This window comes from Talpa occidentalis, unplaced genomic scaffold (assembly GCF_014898055.3).
Source record: "Talpa occidentalis isolate TD23 unplaced genomic scaffold, MPIMG_talOcc4v2.1 talOcc4.16, whole genome shotgun sequence".
Lineage (NCBI taxonomy): Eukaryota > Metazoa > Chordata > Mammalia > Eulipotyphla > Talpidae > Talpa > Talpa occidentalis.
The window spans coordinates 62,213,352-62,236,533 of NW_023601653.1; the positions used below are offsets into that span (position 1 = coordinate 62,213,352).

Genomic DNA, 23,182 nt, shown 5'->3' on the forward strand with positions numbered 1-23,182 from the left:
ATAACTGATATTACTTTTGCTGCTTCCTTTGTATTCTTCATCTTGGCCTCTGTGTCTGTGCAATTCAATAAGACCACTTGTCTGTTTAATTTTAATTAAAATTAAGTAAAGGTAAAAGTTTAGTTTCTTAGTCGCAGTAGCTGCATTTTTTTTTTAAATTTTATTTATTTATTTATACATCCAAGCACTGGGTACAGTCAGAAGCTCGGGAGGGTGAGAGAATTCACCAGAGCCAGAGCAGGGAGCAGAGCAGGCAGAAGGACCGAAGTACACTGCTGAGGGGAGCAGCGGGCGGCAGGAGAGGTCTGCGCGCCATGTGGGACCCTCCTTCGGTGGCCGGGGAGCAGCCGGGGATCGAACCGGCGCTGCAGAGGCTGCGGGCAGCTTCGCAACCCAGCGCTCAACCGCTGCGCCACCGGGGAGGCCCAGTAGCTGCATTTTTAATGCTCCATGGCTCCACATGTGGCCATTAGTAACTGTATTGCACAGTTGAGGCAACATAGAAAATTTTGTTGCGTAGTTATACTCTCATTCTTTAATTACTGTTGATATCACAGAAGTAAAAGAGACTTGGAATAGGTATTAAAAAAACAGAATTTGTACTACAGTTCTAAGAGCTTCAACTTGCTCAAAGATAAATATTCTTTAGAATATGCTTTATCTTTGTTTTTAGTGTTTGGTCTTATTCACAAGTCATTCTAATCATAATATAAACCATAATATAATAATATTATGAACTGTCTCTGCCAGACTATTAACAGGTATATTAAGGTATAATTGGCGTGCAATAAATTATACATATGGTAACTGTAAAATTTAATGTTTTGACATGTGTATGTACCTCTAGAACTATCATCATAATCAGTGCAGTTGGTGGTCACACTCCAGATTTTCTCATATACCTTCTTAATCCATCCTGCTCATTCTTCCCCACCTTCTCTGCTCACCTCTAGACAACTGCTGATCTACAGTTGAAATAGATTTGCATTTTCTACAGTTTTATATAAATGGAGTCATGCAATGTATACTCTAGTTTTTGTCTGATTCCTTTCACTCTGTGGAATTATTTTGGGATTCATCCATGCTACATGTACAAACGCTTCATTACTTTTTATTGTATGGATTATGGAGTACAATTTGTTCATCCATTAGTCTGTTGATAACTTTGGGTCAGATCCAATTTTGGTTATTACAAATAAGCTGCTACGAACATTTATATACAAGTTGTTGTACTGGCATGCTTTACTTCTTTTGAGTAAATACCTCGCTGTGGAATGGCTGGATCATATGGAGCTTATATTTCAACCTTTAAAAAAAAACACCAAACTGTTCTCACCAGTGTATTATTTTACATCTCCACTAGTATTGTATGAGTGGTTCAATGGCCTCTAAATTTTGGTAGTGCCAAACTTTTTAATTTTATCTAACAGATGATTCAACAAGAAAAGACTGTCTTTGTGGAATTAACTCTCCTTGCAACTTTTTTTTTGTTTTTAAACTGCAAAAATAGTTTGTTTGCGAAAGATTTTAGGCAGCCTTTGATAGATTTTATTTACTCTTATTTTTGATAGTATTTACTCACTAGCATAGATTGAAACTCAATTTATAAGAACCAGTACAATTCCTTTTTATTTATGTATTTTTCCCTTTTTTGTTCTAGCGGCCCCTTTGTTGCTTTATGCAAACAGACGGGACTTGCGATTGGTTGATGCTACAAACAGCAAAGAGAATGCTACAATTGTAGTTGGAGGCTTGGAGGATGCAGCTGCGGTGGACTTCGTGTTTGGTCATGGCTTGATATACTGGAGTGATGTCAGCGAAGAAGCCATTAAACGAACAGAGTTTAACAAAACTGAGAGTGTACAGAATGTTGTTGTTTCTGGATTATTGTCACCGGATGGGCTGGCTTGCGATTGGCTTGGAGAAAAATTATACTGGACAGATTCTGAAACTAATCGAATTGAAGTGTCTAATTTAGATGGATCTTTACGAAAAGTTTTATTTTGGCAAGAGTTGGATCAACCCAGAGCTATTGCCTTAGATCCTTCAAGTGGGTAAGTTTTTGTGTAATGTAAAAAAGGTTATGATCTCCTCCTGGTTTCTCTCCTCTAGCACATCCCCCCTCATATCCAAGAGAGAAGAAAGATCAAAAGACAAATTTTGGATTCTTTGGGCTTCTTTGTCAAGTAGACTTCATTGTGGGAAGTTACGTTGTTTTCTTAAAGTAAGATGTTGTAAATAGTTTTGTTTCTAACAGCACCTGTGGGTTAGTCATACCTGCAAGCTTTGGTTTTTCTTTTGCACTTATTTGTCATATTAATGAGAGGGTAATTAGAAGACAGAGGCAGATGAAGACATAGTAAGAGTAGTATTTGATTGTTCAAGACAATATAAAGTCTGCGAATCTTAAAATTTTTATTATATACACAATCATTTTTTTACTTGTGTCCTTTATCTTAAACTTTTCATATTATTATCAGTACAGAATGAAAACTAAATATTAGTTGTTAATTAACTTATTTCCGATGAACTAAACCTGTATTTGCCTTGAAATTTTTATTTTCTAATGAGAAGGGAACTTAAGAGCTATGGATACATTCCATTAGAAAATATGAACCTTGAATAACTATAAGAAAGTGAAAATCAAAATCAACAAAAAACTATGAACCAGAGACACTTTTTGGGGGGTGGGGGCCGGGAGGGGAGTGATTGGGGTCAGAATGGGGCATGTGCAGTTGTATGGGGGAATATAAAAATAAAATTTATTATTTAAAAAAAAAAAAAAGGAAATCTTCTGTTGAGAAACAAATAAAAAAAAAAAAAAATATGAACCTTGTCCCTACATTGCTTGTCTGTTGCCATGCCTCAGTCCTACCATATGCCGTTCCTTGATCTGTATTGAATACATTGTCATGCCAGAGCCTGTTAAGTCTAGGTTTAGGTAATTGTCTTAAACATGAAGTTGAAATGAGTTGCTAATAATTGTTTAAAATCTAAAGATAAATAACCGGTGTGTAACTATTTTAATATTTTGTTTTCTTTGACTTTCAAGTATGTTGGATGTTTTAAAGCTCCTTTAGAGGAGAGTATATGTTAAAGAAGTAAAATTTTATGTGTTCCTTATTTTGATATCACATTTTATTTGGTGATGAAGATTAAAGAAAGAAAAAAAAAAGATTAAAGAAAGGGCATGTTGTAGAAAAATGAAGACCTTTGTCTGAAAGATAACATGGGTAGTTTTGGGGAGTGAAATTTTAGGATGACGTTCTGGAGCACATAATATATATTATATATTTTATGTAAATATTAAAAACATACATTTTTAGAGGGGCACTAATAGGTATCTGTTAAAATTGGATGATCTTAATAAAACTTTGACAAATATTACACCAGTTCTGGTGGTAGGGAAAAGGATTGAGGGTACTGAGGAGGAGGGCTCAGGTGTTGGATGTACAGAAGACTGTAGTGATTGAAGAATTTGGTTGTCAGAACTTGCAAGATATTTTTGAGAAAAGGAGTCTGTTTTGCCAATGTTTATAAGTTTCAGGGAGTGTTGAAATGTTTCTGAAAGTATTGATTTGTATAACAGGGTTTTGGGGCTTTTAGTGGTTGTTAGGGACTAATAACTTTGGTGAAATGATAGTTTTTTTGATTCCCTTTTGTTATTTAGTCTTATAACTTAAAGGTGATAATGGAGATTCACCCAAGTGTCTATTTAATGGTCAGAATGTTCAGAGATCTGCTTTTGTACTTTCAAGAGAGAGTAAGGATAATTTTAAGGATTTGCTGTGTATTTAAGGAAGAAAACTTGGGAGAGACAACTTTTCTTTCTTCAGAATATGTTTGTTAGCGTTATGTAGCATATTTGTGGAGGGAGAAAGAGTGCTAAAGGAGTTAAAAGGGCTGCAAGAGCTCTTGAGGAGGACAGGTGGATAAAATAATTTGCCACAATTCCGGACCAGCATCATGATCATTTCTGTAAGGGATACTGATTATGTGATAGCACATACTCAAGGGAGTTGAATTTATTGGGGAACTTTTGACTATTCAGGATCGAATTATTTAATGAGCAAATGAATCATTCTCATTTTGTCCCTAAAACTAACAAGTTTTACTTCCGGCTGGCAGGTCTGACAAGGTCTTAGGAAGTTTGCCATGTGATTAAAAAGTACATTAATGTTTCTCTGGCTGTCATTTATCCTTGATACTTTCCAGTATTGAAAGTGAGAATTCACCAAAGATTTGGCTGATAGAGGATATTAACAAAAGGATCAATAATAATTTGCTGTGAAGTAGTGTGATTTAAGCTTCTAAGAGATGTTCAGAGAGAATAACTGAATTTTTCCTTAAACTTAAAGGTCTGGTTAAATATCTAGTGAAATACTTTTCATTGTTTTTTAAAAAAAATTAGAGTATTACAATTGATTCATTCATACTCTATTGGACATTGTACATCTAGGTTTCCTACAGTGCAGAATGATAAATAACCCTGTTGAAATATTCATTGGTTTTGTACTTCCTTAGCATAGGTATCTATGTTAATCTTTTATATTCTTAACAGTCTCAAATGGGTTTTTAAAAATTCTTTTTATTGAGGTAACATTAACTATATAGGTTTTAGGGTACACCTTTTCACTTCATCTTTCATTGTTTTTAGTGTCTGTGATTGTGTGTGTGTGTGTGTGTGTGTGTGTGTGTGTGAACTCACCTTTTCCCTTTCTTTAAAAGTTCATCTCTTAAAATTTCTTTTGATTTTTAGGAAGACATTTTGCATGATCTAGCTGTTTTTTAAACAATGCAACCAAATGGTGTACATGGGTCATTAACATAATGGAGTATATTTAAAATTATACTTTAAACTTCTACATTTAAAATGTATTCTGTCAAGTGATCTTTCAGTGTTGATCTTTGTGTTAAGGATTTGTGGTTTTAACGAAAAAGTAATTTTGAATCGAATATATCACTTACCAAATAGAAGACATTATTTCCAGATTTTTTTGGGAGGGGGGGCAGTGTGGAATGAAGCTTGTTTTCCAGAGATATAGTATATGAAAACAGTGCTGAGGAAAAATGTAGGCTTTTTCAGAATTCCAGAATCCTGGGTTATGAGGTTTAGAGGAGCTGACTGAGCTCTCTCACATCAGCTTATGTAAAAGGAAAGCTATTGAATGGCTGGTATTGTTTGAGCCCTGGGAACTAGTGCAGACATCTGTGTGCTTTTGGATGTATGGAGTTCTTTGTGTAATCAGTTCATTTAGCCTAGACTGAAGGAAGATTTTTATTTCCCTCCCTAAATTTGGCCCCTATTAGTCTGAGATCTTTTTTTTCCCCTCTTGAGTGACTGGCAGTGTAGAATTGAGAATAATGAAAAGGAAAACGTGTGCATGGAAATAATTCCAGAAATGAACAACCAAAATTACAGAAAGCACGATCCTTACTTTGTAGTGAGAGATACTTCTGACTTTGTGGGCTGCTCTTAATGGTGTAATTTCTAAATCTGTTCCATAATGACCATACTATTAATGATCATAATCACTATTGAGGACTTGCTTTTTAAATTTATTTTTTATTGGGTTAATATTTATAACACTGTGATTTAGAGGTATATCTTACAGGCCTGTTCTTAAATCATTTTGGTTTTTTTCACAAAATTAAACTATAGTGATTAATCAGAAGTGAATTCATACTGAACAACTTTGAATGATAGATAGATACATTTTTATCATCATTAAATACTTAACAACACCGAATCTCCTGCTTTAAAAATGCTTGCAGATCTAGCTCAAAAGAAAAAGATTGACATAATTTCCCCATAAGTTACATACTTGTAGACGTCGCGTGTTGAATATGTTTAAAAGTAGTTTTTACACCAGTATATCCCACATGACTAAAATAGTTTTTGTCACATAGTAGGTGTTAGTACTTTTTGAGTGACTGAACCTTGTATTTTTCTTTCATAATATTTTTAGTTTTTCTTGTTAGTGGTGAAAGTGTTTTCTAAGCACATGTAATTTTAGTATGGCATCTTATGAATTCGAAATCAGTATGGCTTTGATTATAAATGCTTATTTAAAACATATTTAAGGGCCTCCCTGGTGGTGCAGCGGTTGAGCGCTGGGTTGCCAAGCTGCCTCTGCAGGGCTGGTTCGATCCCCGGCTGCTCCCCGGCCACCGGAGGAGGGTCCCACATGGTACGCAGATCTCTTCTGCCTCCCGCTGCTCCGCTCATCAGTGTACTTTGGTCCTTCTGCCTGCTCTGCTCCCCGCTCTGGCTCTGGTGTATTTTCTCACCCTCCCGTGCATCTGACTGTACCCAGTGCTTCTATAAATAAATAAATCTTTTTTTTTTTTTTTTTTAAAAAAGAGTAATTGTTTAAAAAAAAACATTTAAGATCCTCAGTCTTTTCAACAAAAGGTGTCATCATATTTTATAAAAATATACTCACTGGAGCTTGTTTTATGTCCTGTCTTAGCTCTTTTACTTACCAACAAATTACTTCATTTTCTTGGACATCAGTGTTTTTATCTCAAAAATGATGGGTTCTGGGCCTCCCCTGTGGCGCAGCGGTTGAGCGCTGGGTTGCGAAGCTGCCGGCAGCCTCTGCAGCACAGGTTCGATCCCCAGCTGCTCCCCGGCCACCAGAGGAGGGTCCCACATGGCGCGCAGACCTCTCCTGCCGCCCGCTGCTCCCCTCAGCAGTGTACTTCGGTCCTTCTGCCTGCTCTGCTCCCCACTCTGGCTTTGGTGAATTCTCTCACCCTCCCGCGCTTCTAACTGTACCCAGTGCTTGTATAAATAAATAAATAAACAAATAAACAAATAAATCTTTAAAAAAAAAAAAATAAATAAAATGATGGGTTCTTTTCAGTTTTGACATTAAGTTTAAACAGTGAGACATTTTTAAAAAAGTATTCTATATGTTTAAAAATTTTTATTTCACAATTTTATAGTCAAGCCAGCAATTTAGATAGGTCACACATAGAATTGTGCCAGTGCAGAACATAGTTTTGAAATTTTGTTTCTACTGAACTTATTGCAAGTTGTCATACTCAGCATCCCTTTTAAGGCTGTTATACCCCTAAAGCCAGTTTATAACTTTTCTCCAATTCCATTTGATGTGAAAAGAAAAATAATTTAAAATGTGAAGGGATTCTTTTTGTATCAAGAGTGGAAAATGTGGGCCTCCCCGGTGGCGCAGCGGTTGAGCGCTGGGTTGCGAAGCTGCCCGCGGCCTCTGCGGCGCCGGTTCGTTCCCCGGCTGCTCCCCGGCCACCAGAGGAGGGTCCCACATGCGCGCAGACCTCTCCTGCCGCCCGCTGCTCCCCTCAGCAGTGTACTTCGGTCCTTCTGCCTGCTCTGCTCCCCGCTCTGGCTCTGGTGAATTCTCTCACCCTCCAGCGCTTCTGACTGTACCCAGTGCATGTATAAACAAAACAAACAAACAAACAAACCAGCAAACAAATAAATAAAGCATGCCTCTATTAAAAAAAAAAAAGGAGTGGAAAATGTAAGCAACTATTTTTAGGCAGATTATATAGATTTATATATGTTTGTATGTTTGGAGGTAGATTTTGGGAGACTATTACCTAAAAATTAAAGAAAGATATTAGGAAAAAAATTCCAGGAAATTTGGATTATAGCTTTGGCTTTTCCAGTCTTTGGCATATGAATCAAGGCCCTTGGAAGTAATACAAAGTAAGTGTGTGTGTGTGCGCGCGTGTGTGTGTGTTGTGTGTGTGTGTTTGTGTGTGCACGCACAAGCATTCTCAGCTGTTAGTGTAGAGCTTACTCTTCTAATAATTGTATAACCTTAATAAAAACATTACCTCAATAAAAACAAAAGGTAATACTTGTATAAAAAAGTTCTTTTATAACCTCCACCCAGCTTCTCTTAATATTAATATTTTGTATAATCATAGAACAGTTTTCTGAAAATTATTGTTGTTACATATTAACTAATCTGTAGATCATAGTTGAATTTGTCCAGTTTCCCGCTAGTTTCCTTTCTGGTCTAGGATCTCATATTTCATTTAGTCGTTATCTCCTTATTCTTTTCTAATCTGGTACATTTTAGCAGTCTTTGTCTTTTATGACCACAGCCCTTTCGACAATTACTGACCCATCGCTTTGTAGACTGTCTTCTCAGTTTGAGTTTGTTGGATGTTTTCTTATGATTTAAGGTTACACATTTCTCACAGGAAAACCACGTAAATGTGTCATGCTCTTCTCAGGGCATCTATCAGCAAGTCCACAACATGAATACCAGTAGGGTTATACTTGGTCCCTAGCTTTTATTGTGTTTTTGCCAAGATGTTTTTTAATACTGTATTTACTATTTTTTCATGTAATATTTGAAGCTATGCAATCGTCTTATTTCTCATCATACTTTCATGTACTAATTTTTGTACTCTTTCATGGTTTTTTCTTGGAACAAATGTTACTGTGGTTGCAAATGGTGATTTTTTTTCCTAGTCTCATTGTTCCTCTTACATGCATTGCTATTTAACGTTCCACCTTACAGAAAACTCTCTTGTCTCTTCCACTTAGTTATTCAATTATATATGTTAGTATGGACTCCTGGCCATTTATTTTATTGTACAGGTTGTAATCCATTACTCTTATTATTTCTCTCTGAAAATATCCCAGATTTAACCATTGGGAGTGCCTTCAAGTGTTTTTCCATGTTCTTTTGACACACCTTTGTCATGTTGTAAGTACTTTTTTAGTCTCTGGCGACACAAGCTCTTCCATTTTCTGCCTCAACCTTGGAATCAACCATTTCTACAAGGACTCTCTCCTTTTATTGGAAAATGTTATTTAGAAACCAAGATATGGAAGCTAAGTGTATTCATTGTACTGGGTTTTTGTTAATTTTGGGTCCCCTCAGTGTACTTAGTTAGGGAAATGGCTCTAGATCTGTGTTTCTATCTGTGTATTTAAAAAAGTGAGTTTGTGTTGATATTTCTGGTTCCATTCTACTACTACACAATTACATTACAGTGACAGTCATCACTTAACGTTGACTTTAAGTGAAACCATGTATAAGAAGGCAGGTCCTCAAATCATGCATTTCTTTCAAGGCCAGCTGGGATTTTTTTTTCCCACCCTCTGTGTTTTTTTTTTCCCCTCCTTGAAGTTGTAACTAATAATTGCATGAAAGGATGCTATTTGAGGACATGCTGTGTGGTTTTCTCCTTTTCCTTTTTTATCACTCCTTTTTGTGATCGCGTGAAACCTGTTTCTTATTATTACAATATATTTTCTTACTTGCTCAATCTTTGTGTACAAGATTTTCAGAATTAGTAACTTGTACCCTTATGAGAAGCACGTTTACTGTCCAGAATACAATACTATAAAAATACTATCAGTAGACTCAAAATACTCTTTCCCAAATTTATTTAGGTGATTTCTTTCCTAGCAGTTGTAGTGTGGTTATGTGATTTATTTATTATTGTTTGTAATACATTTTTAGCATTCTCCCATATCCCAGTTGCTTTTAATTATCAAATTATTTTGGAGCTATGTGAAAAAATTATCTTGTCTAAGTTAGAAGTAACACAAAAAGTTATATTCAAGAATAGTGTCCTTCCTCCTTATCTCTTCTATCCTGGTTCCATTTTCCCTTTCTGTCCAGCTGGTTTCTGCCTATCCCCTTTAGATGCCTTAATTACATATTTTATTTTCTTGAATTCTTTTTTTGCATAAATGAGCAGATATTTATATTTTATATTACTATATTCCTCTTTTTCTTACATAAAAGTAACATGGTATTGATGCTTTTTTGCTTTATTTTTTTGCTTAACAATACTTGAGTATTCTTCCATTTCATTTCATAGAGATTGTCCTCATTTTTGCAGCTGCATTGTGTTCCATTGTGTGAACACACCACAGTTCATTCAACCACTCTCCAAAGTAAAGACATTTAGGCTCTTTCGTTAGGTTTTTTAAAGCAGATCTACAGAGTGACATTTCGTTTGTGAATACAGTTAAGTTCTCACTTAATATCCTTGAGAGGTTCTTGGAAACCACACATTTAAGGAAAAAGGCATAATGAAACTATTTTGACCATAGGATAAATGGTACAAGTGAGAGTTAAGTCCAGTGGCATATTTCTGGTCATAAAAACATTACTAGACTTCTTTTGCAATAAGCAAAGACCCGAAACACTTTAATTTAGATGGCAATTCGTATTCATTCGTTCGTTCATTCATTTTCCAACCCGTTTATTCCAGTTCCGGGTCTTCGGTGGCTGGAACCTATCATGACAGCTCAGGGCAAAAGGCAGGAACCGAGCCTGTACAAGATTCTATCACAGGTCACACTCCTACACATGTGCACTTGTTCATGCCGGGAATGTTTAGATACTCAGTGACCTCACATGCACATCCTTGAAATGTGTGGGGAAAATGAGTCTTCGGAGGAAACCAGTGCAGACATGGGGAGAATGTACAATTGTCCTGGGTAGGAGTGGGTTTGGGCTCCTTCCTCCCCTTCATCAGTGTTATAAAGAAAAAACATTGAAAGAATTGATGTACTTCATTTTGCATCTCTAAAACTTTACTTCCATATCCACCATTGTCTTCCAGTCCTCCCTCCCCTCAAGTAAGCAGTTCTTTGATACTATAAATTACTTGATATTGAGATTGTATTGTTAAGTGAAAATATAGAGTGCATAAGAGCATTGATAGCATGTTTCTCTTATGTGAAAAAAGGGGACTATTAGAAAATATACATGTATTAGTTCATTTGTGCAAAAAGGAATTCAAGAAGACAATTAAGGTATCTACAGAGATGACCTTTAGAAATGATATGTTTGAATAAGGATCCAAAACAAGATGCACAAGTTGCATTTGTTTGTGCCTCTAAGTTTTCCTGAAATGCCACTCATCACTTCCCTTTTTTTGCCTACCCTGTTGACTTCATTGAAAAGATTCAACAGTTGTCCTGTAGACTGTTCCAGATTTTGAATTTTCTGACAGGTCCTTGTGATGTTTGGTTTACTTTTATCCCATTATATTTCTTTTTTGTCCCAGAGAAACAATATTTTTATTCTTCCTCTTCCTCCTCTTCTTCTGGCAATTTTAGCGAGACCCTTTGTTCCATCAAAATTTCCTTTCACGTACAGTTGGCAGCATCTTTTTCATTCTTTTCAGCTTTATCATTAAGACTGCTTTTTATTGTTGTGTAAGTTATTGCACATCTCACCTAGCTTCTTTGCCATGTCTCCATAGAGATACCAGGGTTTGTGGATTTGATCTTCCAACACAATTCTGAACAGAACAGGAAGAATCCATTCAGTGGTCTTTTTAGCGGCATTGGTGTCCTCCTCCTTGCCGCCCTTAACTGTTCCATAATCCTTCATTTCCTTCTCACAGTGCACTTAATCTGCTTTTGCCTTTTCATCAGATTTAGACTTCTCTTTCTCAGACATTGTCTTCCACTTCTTAGAGTATTTCTTGGAAAATTCTGCAAAGTTAACAATCACCTTTGGGTTATTCTCCTTATGGTCCTCTTCACATGTCTGCACAAAGAAGTCAGAAGCAGGACACTTGCCTCTGATTCCTTGGGATCACCTTTAGCCATCCTCTACTTTTCCCTCGTCTGGGCAGAACACAACATTCAAGCACCTCGGTTTTCCCCAGCCCTGCACTAGCTGCCTCCGCCAGAGCCTCTTTACTTATGTTTCTTGTAAAATGAAATTAGACATGAAAACGTGGTTAGTGATGAATTCAACGTTTTGGCACAAATGCTTCAAAGGTAGTGCTGAGCGCTTTGTCTGCATCATTATCAGAAAGTAATTATTCTTGTCCTGCTAGGTGTGATGCTAAGATGGTTCAGGAGGTGAAATGTTGTTATTTTTATTATAAAATTGAGTTTCCTTATATCCTTCAAGTAATTTGTAGAATGGTCCTTTGGGACTTTGGCAATGTCCACTTCCTCAACTCTTGTTCTGGCATACATTGAGGATCTTGTATTTCACTGGGGCTGTCTGTTACTGTTTTGTGATATCTTGTTCTTCATGTATTTTAATTCCATCTTTTATGTGCTTTAATCACTTGAAACACTTACAATTTCAGATTGTTAAGTTGTCTGAAGTTCTTAGAAATGTACTTTGTTCTTGTTCATATTTGCTGATCCTTGCTCATGGTTCTACCTTGGTGTTTTACAGTTTTGGATTGTGAGCTGATCTTCAGTGGGGTGTCTGTGAGAATCTTAAGTGGCTTCTTTGGGGGCATATTCCTCTAAAGAGGATTTGCTTTTGCCAATACCCTACAGGTGTTTACAGATACCACTTTTTTTAAAAAATTAAAACATAATTTATAAACAGTAAAATTTGTAAACCTAAGTGCACAGTTTTGACAAATATGTACACCTATATTACCACCCTGTGCAAGCAGAGAGCACTTTTTATGTTTAAATTTTTTATTTAGGAGTTCCTGTACTGTGGATAGAATAAATTAAAAATCTAAACTTATGTGAGGGCAAATCTTGTGGTTACAGTCTTTTGGTGACTCCCCCCCACCACCTTTTCAGAGCTTAGGCCAAGAGAGAAAAGCTTCTTTGTCTCCCTCTGCCAGTGGCAAATTTTTCTACTGCATTGTTCCTGAGGGTCTGTGCTTTGTGCAAGAATCTTACTTTTAACACAGTGCTTCTTGTGTGTCAAGGCCTTGTATTCTTTGCTGCTTTGCCTCTGAAACAGATGTCCCTCAGTTTCTAAGATCAGAAAATCCTGTAGTATAAATGTGTATGGCTTTTCACTTCCGTGATCTTATTTGGATCTCCAGAGATTTCCCTTACTTTCATAATACCTCAGCTCTACATTTATATATTTTTATTTTGTGTGTATATATGTCTTAGTCTTCTGAGTGGCTGTAACAGAACAACTCAGATTGAGTAGTTTACAACAATAAAAATTTGTTGCTTGCAGTTCTGGGGGCTGGGAAGTCCATGATCAGAATGCCAGCATGATCTCCCTCTGGTGAGAACCCTCTTGTTTCATTGTTGTGCCTTCTTGCTGTGTCCTCACACGGTGGAAGGTGCTAGGTCTTGCTCTGGACTGTCTTTTCTAAGGGCACCAGTCCCATTCATGAGGACTCTGCCCTTATGACTAAGCACTCCCAAAGGCCCATCTCTTTATATTACCATATTTGAGGGGTAGGATCTCAACATACGAAAATTGGGGGTGGAGTGGAGTACAGATGTTCAGGCCTTAGCAATTTATAAATCAAATGAAAAGACCAACTAATGGTTCTCTAGGTATTTTATAAAAGTAGGGTTTTCTGGTTATCTTGTTATCAAATGCTCAGAAATAGAAATTGTTTTATGTTTTAAAATGTTGCTGGGCCTCCCTGGTGGTACAGGGGGTTAAGATGCAGCCTATGAAGCTAACTGCAGCCACTGCAGCACAAGTTCGATCCCTGACTGGGGAGCTACCCACATGCTGTAGCTGACCTCTCGACTCGCCTGCTGCTCCCCTCAGCACTGTGCTTTGGTCAATCTCCCTGTTCTGTTCCCCACTCTGTCTCTGGTGAATCCTCTCACCCCCCCACGCCCCCCCACGCCTCTGGCCTGTACCCCAGCTCCTCTATGCAAATAAATCTTAAAGAAAAAAAAAAACCTATAAAATGTTGCCTTGTTGGGGATATACATGCATGATCTCTGGGTATTACTCGTATTTATTGATAAGTGTTTTAATGACATTTTAATTATAGGTAGGATCAAGTAAGTAATCTTAAGATTATGAAGTGATTTATGATCTAGTATGTAGATCTATTTCACATAATTTTTATGACTTTCACATAATTTTTATGACTACATGCTATCTTAATTTAGCCATTTTTGTGTGTTTTACATCTTATAAAGGGTGAAAATTTATTTCTCTAGTTTAAATTTATTGAGACTGAACATTTCTGAATATTTTTGTTAGGGGAAAACTGGATTCATATTGTATATACATACTAAATTAGGGACTTTTGAATATTTTGGAAGATTTATTATCTAATTGTTGACATTACATGCTTTAGATTGTAATACATTTGTACAAAATAAATTTGTATGAAATAGCTGGTATCTAGTTTGATTGTCAGTTTGAGATATTTTTGCTTTCTTGGCATATGAAATTTTGACATCCTAAAAACAATTTTTTAAATTATACCCTAATTAAAATGTCTACTCTTCTCTCCATTTAGCAGTTATTTACCAGAAAGCATTGCAAATGGATATCAGAACAAATACAGCAATAAAATTAAATTTGTATGGAAACTAGTGAACAATTTGGTAGTGATGTTCATGATTTTTGATGAATAACAGATGTGCATAGTATTGCAAAGTGGAGCTATAACTACACAGTTCTTCAGTATCAAGTAAATATGTTGAACTTTTCTTAATTCATAGACAAAACAATTCATTGAAGCCAAAATAAATTTGGGGCCAAATAGACGTCATAATTAGCAAGTTAGTCATAATTGTTGCTGAAGAGAGATTTCTCTTACATTAGACTTTCCCCTGGCCTTTGTGAACCATGGGAGATATTTATCAAACACTGTTTTCCAAAGCATACTAAAATTGGCTTTTAACTTTGATGTTGATTTTTAAAAAAATCCTTGAAAATGTATTTTATACCTACTTGAATTTACCAAGTTATTGTTAAGTATGTTTAGATGACCAAGGGTTTCTAAGCTAGGATTATTGCCTGAACAAAAACATAACTAAATCAAGCCACCCCTACTCCTTAATACATGTATTCCAATTATTTATTTTTGGAAATTGTGCATAATAAAATAATGAGGTAGCCAAGGAGTTTACCTTATAGTCTAAGTTTCAGGTAGCTGGTTTAAAGGAGGTTTTTAAATCTCAGTCTCTAATAGTTTTCTTTTTATAATAGAAATGTTTATGTCTTACCCAAGCAGGGAATCTTGAGACTCTTTTTTTCCTCAGGAATTTTCTTTTTTCCCCTGCATTCTGAATTCTGTAGCATTGTACTAGCTGATCTTTAAGTAAAAAGTTCATGCTTTTATGGACTGGTACCTCTCTCCCCCACCTCTTAATGGTTTACTCTGTCTTAAGTAGTAACTCTGTCTTAAAGTAGTAACCTCTCAATATTGCTCTATATTAAATCTAACATTATGGCATGTTAGTCAAACTTTTCACAGGTGCACTTTACCAAATCAGCCTGATTTCTTCATATTCTCTTAATATGTAACTTGTCAGTCAATTATATATATTACTGCTGAAAGTGGCCCTTCATCTCTCCAGTTCTCTCAGTGATGAATTTGACATCCACTGCTCTCACGATGCTTTCTGTTGGCAGTTCTACCCTAGCTATGTAAAATTCTGGAAATTTTGAAGTGATAGAATTATTTTGAAAAATGACAAACATACCCCCCTATAAAGGACCCAGTTTTGTTTTTAAGGTATACAATAGATGGAAAAATTGGAAAGTTAAGAGTTTATAGTAGATTTTCAAAGGTCTTTTTGCTAAACTTTACTTGGAATTTTTCTAGTTCAAATTAAGCTCTTTCTGATACATAGAATAAACCTTTAATTTCTTTTATCACCTAGAAGACTAATATTTAATGTTTATAGAGGTATTGTATATTTGTGTCCTGTCTGGGTTACATATGACTAAGGGCAGAGCAAGCTAGTCTTGTCTTGTCTTGCACCGCATTTGTGGTGAGGGATACAAATTGGTATTCATTTGACAGTGTTAAATTATTCTAATTTACTTTGTCCCCTCACCAGGCACAAATAGTCTCAGATTGTCTTAACACAAGGTGTAGAGTAGATCCATGGTGTCTGTGTACTTTGGATACAGATGGTAGTTAGTCTGATTTTGGAAGACAAATTCCATGGATATTCTCGTTCCCCTCTACAGGATTTTTCTCCTTCCCACTATGCTGACTAAAGAGTTTGGATTTGGAAAATGCAAATCCCATTGAGATTAGCATTATGAACATCATATCTCTGTACATTTTCCTTTGAGCAGGGCCAAATACCTTCTACTCCTTTTCAGTAAACTTTAGTGTGGTATTCTGAGTGCCATGACCTCTTGCCTGGCTTTCTAGGACCCTGTGCCATTTTTTTCCTGTGCTCCTCGGAGAAGGGCAAAATTTCATAAAACAATTCTGATCCTGAAACCTACGGGAAAATACGTTGTGACTGTTGGGGAGAAGACTCAAATGAAGAGCCCCACTTGGTTATTGCATAGACTGGAGACATTGTCACTGACAGTTTAGGAATATGTCTTTCAGACTCTGTTTCTTCCATACCTTCCTGTTTGTAATTTAGCTGGCTTTGGGGAAATGTGCCAAATGATGATTTAGTATCAATTTTATGCAAAAAATCAATGCCAAGCTTTATCAAAAACAAATTGAACAAAAAGGGCCTTTCCTTTTGATTTTAAATTGAACAGAAAAACATTCCTAATTCTTCCCTTTGATCCCTTGTATCATTGCTGTTATTTGTTTCATTTATACATCAGCTGGTCTTGATCAGATTTTTTTTGTTGCTGTTGTTGTTTTGATCAAACTGTTATCTGCTAAATTAAGAATAAGAATAAAGGTTTTATTTTATATTATTTCTTCTCTAATGTTTTTTCTTTAATGTCATTCTGAGTTTCTGACCTATCTCATTTTCCTTCTCCCTGAAGAACAACTTTTCTTTGCAAGGCGGGTCTGCAAGCAATAAAATCTCTCAAATTTTCTGAGTAAGTCTCTTTCACTTTTAAATTACAATTTTATTTTGCAGGGATAGAGAATTCTAGGTTGGCCACCATTTTTCTCTTTTTAATTTAATCATGAGCCACTTGATGACATTTTGGTCAATGGTAGACCCATATATGATGGTGGTCCTAATAGGCTATACCGTATAGCCTGTGTGTGTGTGTGTGTGTGTACTTTTATACCTATTACTTGGAATGTATCCCTGTTGTTAAATTACCATGACTCTTTCACTTCAGTCTATTCTTCTTTGTGTGGTTTCTGAAAAGTCAGATATAATCTTTACCATGGCCCCTTTATATACCAGGTGCTTTTTCTTTTGGATTTTCAAAATTTTAAAAAACCTTTTGATTTTTCTGTGATTTAAATGTGATATATAGGGTTTTTTTTTAAATGTATTTATTGGTGTTCTCTGAGTTTCTTGGATCTGCTTGATAACTGACATTAGTTTGGAGAAATTCTAGACCATAATTGCTTTAAATATTCTTTTTTTCCTTCTGTTATTCTTATAATGTATATTTATACCTTTGGGAGTTGTCCCATAGTTCTTGTTTAGTCTGTTTTATTTCATCTTTTTTTCCCTATGCTTTTCAGTTTTGAAAGTTTCTGTGGATTTTGTCAATTTAGATTCTTTTGTCAGTAGTAGCTAGTCTGTTAGCCTCTAAAGCCTTTCATTTTTCTATTACAATCTTTGATCTCCAGCATTTCACTTTGAGTCTTTTTTAGAATTTACATTTCTTTGGTTATGTTACCCATCTGTCCTTATATTTTGCCATTAGAGTCCTTAGCATATTGCTCACAATTGTTTTAAATTTTGAATTCCTATATCCTTGCCATATCTGAAATCTAGTTCTGGTGTCTACTGTGTCTCTTCAAACTTTTTTCCTTTTAATATTCTTTGTCAGTTTTGTAACATTGGAAATGATTTATTGTATAAAAGGAACTGTGGTAATTGGACTCATAATTTGGTGAGAGATGTTGGCATGGGGAAGTGTATTGTGGTTCTGTGATTAGGTCTCATTCTTTTAGTGAGTCTGTTACTGAGTTGAACTTCACAGATGCTTGTTTTTTCTTTAAAAATTTGATGTACAGTTGACATAATACACATACATTTCTGGTGTACAATATTATTTGTATATTTTGTGAAATCACTGCAGTAAGTCTTGTTAACATTACCATGCACCATCACAAAGTTTTTGGTGGAACTTTTAAAGTTTATTCTAACAACTTTCAAATATATAGTACATTATTATTATAGCCACCATGCAGTACATTAAATTCCCATGACTTATTTTAGAACTAGAAGTTTGACCTTTCAGCTACCTTCACCCATTTTGCCCAGTCTTGCAGTCCTCTGATTCATATGTGGGTTTATATATGGGTTCTTTATTCTGTTCCACTGATTTTATGTGCCTTTTTATGCTAATACCATACTATTTTGGTTACTATAACTTTGTAATATAGTTTGAAATTGAGGCCTGTGATACCTCCAGCTTTGTTCTTCTTTCTCAAAATATCTTTGGCTATTCAGGGTCTTTCATTGTTCCGTATGCATTTTAGGATTGTTCTGTTTTTGTGAAGAACACTGTTGGAATTTTTCTGGGATAGCATCAAATCTCCTTAGGTAGTATGGACAGTTTAGCAATATTAATTCTTTCAATGGTATCTTGGTATTTGTGTCGTCATCAGTTTCTTTCATGAGTGTCTTAAGAGTTTCAGTGTACAGTTCTCCCATTTCCTTTGTTGAATTTATTCATTGGCTTTTGATGCAATTGTTTTCTTAATTTTTCTTTCTGATAGTTGTTAGTATATAGAAAACAGCATATTTTGCATCTTGCAACTTTACTGAATTTATTAATTCTGTGTATTTGGCAGAGTATGTAGGGTTTTCTATATGTAATATGTCATCTGCAAGGAATGACAATTTTATTTTTACCTTTATGATTTGGATGGTCAGGATGGCTGGAGGGGCCTGGAATTTGGTGTTTCCTTTCATTCAGACGGGAGGTCTCTGATAGAACCCTAATTGGCCATGTTCTAGTAAATAGTTTCTCTAAAGGAGCAGCCTTGTTAAGAAGAATTGAATACATTTGAAATACAATTGGTGTATCTCAAAATGGTTACTCCCCTTCCCCAGCCCCCCTGCTGCGAGCAAAAGGATATTTTCCTTTGGTTTTTCACTGTGAGGTTCTGGTAGATCCCTAGAGATAAAACTCATAAAATTACAAAATTCTCTACTATCTACCCCTAGGACTGGTTCCCTCTAGAGTTTTTAACTTTGAAATTTGTCCACAATAATAACCCTTCAGTAATTTGTCAATTACAGTTTAGGTTTTCCGACAATGTTACTGGTTTCCCTGAAAGTTTCTGCTTATGGGTTTCTCTTCTGGTAAGTTGTGGGTTCCTGTATCTGCCTGTCTCTGTCTCTAGTTTTGGGAGTGGCATTTGCTGTGTAACCATACTTCTATGACAGATCTAAGAAGAGTTCTTAATTATTCACTTTAAGATTTTTGTTTGTTAGGATGGAGTGATGACTTTAAAGATTCTTAGTGTAGTTCCCTGAACTGTTGGTTTTGAACTTAGTACTGTTTTTTATTACAATAAACTTTATCCGCAGTAAACAGACTAGACTGACTGTCTAAAAATCCTTACAGTGAGACTTAGCTACCTAAATGAATCCTTATCATCTGTTTATTTTTAGGAAGAGTGAAGTGAAAGTGTAAAATGAATTCATAATTGTCTTTTAAACCTTTAATTTACAAACAATAGAACCATAAATGAAACTCTCAAAACATGATAAAATAAGGATATGAAATGTTTCTCATATAACTCTAACATTTTTTCCTTTGAAGCCTAGTAATAAACAGACAAGTGTTAGAAATCTGAAGATGTTTTTTGAAGTAAGTCTCCTTAGATTGTGGATGTGCATGGAGATAAGCCTGCAAACATGTAGATTCTGTACTCTGTTCAGTAGAATTGAAGATCACTTTGGAAATGTATATATTAATATTTGCTTAAGAATGCATGGCAAAGTTTATAAAGATGTAAGGAACCTTAACATTTGCAAATTTTAAAATATTCAGGAATATGGAAAATACCATGATTGAATGCAGGTTGAGACAGAAACTTCTAATTTTATTAGAAATATATGGGAAAAAAACTCACTGAATGAAGTAGGGGAGGAAGGATGTTGACTTTAGTAACTTTGGAAATTTGTGGAACCTGCAACACTATAGGCAAGAGGAACTTCACATAAGCATTGTACTCCAGTTGATAATGTTGCTTTCCATGTAGATATAGTTAACAATTCTGATTCTATATTAGAGTTAAACAATTAAATAAAGTGGATGGTAGGTAGTGGGAACCACGTTTCTTACTGTTAGAATGAGAAGTTACAGGCTAGCAAGGTAAAGTGAGGAAGCTAGAATGACTCCTGTGATAGTGAATTAGGTTAGGAGATGTCAGTATGAACTCATGTCTAACATAATGCATTTACAGTACAGATGTACCTTGGAGATATTACAGGTGCATCTCCAGACTACTGTAACACAGGGAACATTGCAGTAAAGTGAGGCATGGATTTATTTTCCCAGTGCATTTAAAAGTTATGTTCGGGCCTCCCCGGTGGCGCAGCGGTTGAGCGCTGGGTTGCGAAGCTGCCCGCGCTGTGGCGCCGGTTCGATCCCCGGCTGCTCCCTGGCCACCAGAGGAGGGTCCCACATGGCGCGCAGACCTCTCCTGCCGCCCGCTGCTTCCCTCAGCAGTGTACTTCGGTCCTTCTGCCTGCTCTGCTCCCCGCTCTGGCTCTGGTGAATTCTTTCACCCTTCTGCGCTTCTGACTGTACCCAGTGCATGTATAAACAAAAAAAAAAACAAACAAACCAGCAAACAAATAAATAAAGCGGGCCTCCCCGGTGGCGCAGCAGTTGAGCGCTGGGTTGCAAAGCAGGCCGCAGTCTCTGCGGCGCTGGTTCGATCCCCGGCTGCTCCCCAGCCACCGGAGGAGGGTCCCACATGGCACACAGACCTCTCCTGCCGCCCGCTGCTCCCCTCAGCAGTGTGCTTCGGTCCTTCTGCCTGCTCTGCTCCCCGATCTGGCTCTGGTGAATTCTCTCACCCTCCCGCGCTTCTGACTGTACCCAGTGCATGTAAAAACAAACAAACAAAATAAATAAATAAAACATGCCTCTCTTAAAAAAAAAAAAAAAAAACAAATAAATAAAGCATGCCTCTAGAAAGAAAAAAAAAAAAAAGTTATGTTCGCCATCGATTCAAAAGTATACCTGTGCCCCTATGTTTATTGCAGCACTATTTATAATAGGTAAAACCTGGAACAAACCAAATGCCCAAAAATAGATGATTCGATGAAGAAGATGTGGTATATATATATATACACAGTGGAATACTATTACACAATTAAAAAAGATAAACTCATGCCATTCATAGCAACATGGATGGAGCTAGAAGGAATTATGCTCAGTAAAGTAAGTCAGAAAGAAAAAGAATAATATTGGATGGTTTCACTTATAGGAGAAATATCGGGGAACCAAATAAGACATCAGGAGAAAAAATAACAATACAAAACACAACAAAACAAAACAAAAACAGAGACATCTTGCAGGGGAGTGGGATGGGGAAGGGGCGGGATCAGAATCAGAGGGAGGGAAGGAGGGAGGAAGGAGCACAGGGGAATGAGGTGACGGTGCACGGGTACATTGGTTAAGGAAACTCTATGGGGGCTACACCTGGGGGGGGACAAATATTTAAGAATGAACAATGATGTAAAATATATATATAAATAAAATTTTAAAAAAGCAAAGGAAAAATATAAAGTTATGTTTGTACTATACTATAGTGTAGTCTAAGTGTTCAGTAGCATTACGTGTAATGAAAAATTGCATACCTTAATTACTTTATTGCTAAGAAATGCTAACCATCTGAACCTTCAGTAAGTCATACATAATCTTTTTGCATGGCGGGTCATGTTAAAAATTGTCATTTCTGCAAAATGCAGTAAAGCTGAACTTAATAAAACAAGGTGTCCCTGTATACATTTTTTTTAAAGATTTATTTATTTTTATACAAGAGCTGGGGTACAGGCCAGAGGCGCGGAAGTGTCAGAGGATTCACCAGGGACAGAGCGGGGAGCAGAACAGGCAGATTGACTGAAATACACTGCTGAGGGGAGCAGCGGGCGAGACAGGAAAGGTCTGCTGCACCATGTGGGTAGCTCCCTGGCTGGCCAGAAATCGAACCTGTGCTGCAGAGGCTACAGGCAGCTTCACAGCATTGTGCTCAATCCGCTGTGCCACCGGAGAGGACACCTGTATACATTTTAAGTGAGTTTAGTTCATTAAAATAAAAATAAACTTCATAAAAAATAAAATTCTCAGTTCTTGGAATTTATTCTAACTTAATTTTTAATAATTAGGATTAATAGAGAAGTATACTACAGTAAATATTTTTAGCATTTACTTTAAAAAGCATTGTAGGATTTCTTAAATTTTACAGAGTAGGAGATAGTATTATTAGTCATATTGTTGAATGATCTCTGATATGACAGGAAATCATGTTGATACATATTACTTGATCAGAGTAATAATTATATTTTATAGTATTTATAATTTAATGAAATTAATGTTCATATATATGTTATGCTGCTTCCTTCTCTCTCACTCCCAAGAGCAAATACAGTAACAGCATTTCATTGTAGCTGATATATTTGTGTCTAGCTTTCAGTAAAACCCTTGGGATGTGGCAAGCGTTGTAGACTGCCATTTCCAGGTCATTCCAGGAGCACAGACAAATGATTATAACATTATATAAAGGTTGGAGAAAATACAGGTCCTTATTTTTTCTTTTGGTGGAATGAAGGGGTTGAATGAAATAATTATTTATTGAAAAATTTGCAGCATCTATAATTTTTATTATACTTAACTACATGCAGTAATACATTTTCTGGGGGAATTTAAAAATATTTAAAATATTTCGTCTTGGCATTGGATTATGTCAGTTAAAATTTTCAGTTCATAAACTAGAGTCACAATTTGATTGAAATTTAATTGGTTTTTCTAAGCTTATCTTGGAGGAGTTTGCCCGCTCTTCTGTAGATTTATCCCAGGAATTTAGCTTTGTGATTTCTGGAGTTGTGTATACTGTGGTCTGTTACTATGTGTATATTATATATATTTTGATGTTGCAAAGACATATTACTTGCTTTTATTTCGTTGTTACAATGCAGATTCTCATTTAGTAGTTATTGAGGCTTTTGGACCAGATTTTAAGTAGCACGTTTTAAGCAGAGCTGGGCAAGTGTTTGCTATAAATACCCAGATAGTAAATATTTTAGTCTTTGGGTGTCTTATGTGATTTCTGTTGCATGTTTCCCCTTTTCTTCTATAACATTTTATTAATACAAAACCCATTCGTCCCTCATGGGCTATACGGTACAAGCAAGGAGTTA

The 23,182-nt window shown here is 36.1% G+C and overlaps 1 protein-coding gene across 2 annotated transcripts in view; it reads left to right on the forward strand.

The window, feature by feature from the left end:
• The window catches only part of LRP6 (LDL receptor related protein 6), a 126,920-nt gene that overhangs the window by 17,544 nt on the left and 86,194 nt on the right, over nt 1-23,182 (forward strand). For both annotated transcript variants that reach the window (XM_037514343.2, XM_054696444.1), the window contains exon 2: nt 1,661-2,054. In XM_037514343.2, coding sequence (XP_037370240.1) covers nt 1,661-2,054 — 394 coding nt within the window. The remainder of the gene's footprint in view (nt 1-1,660; nt 2,055-23,182) is intronic.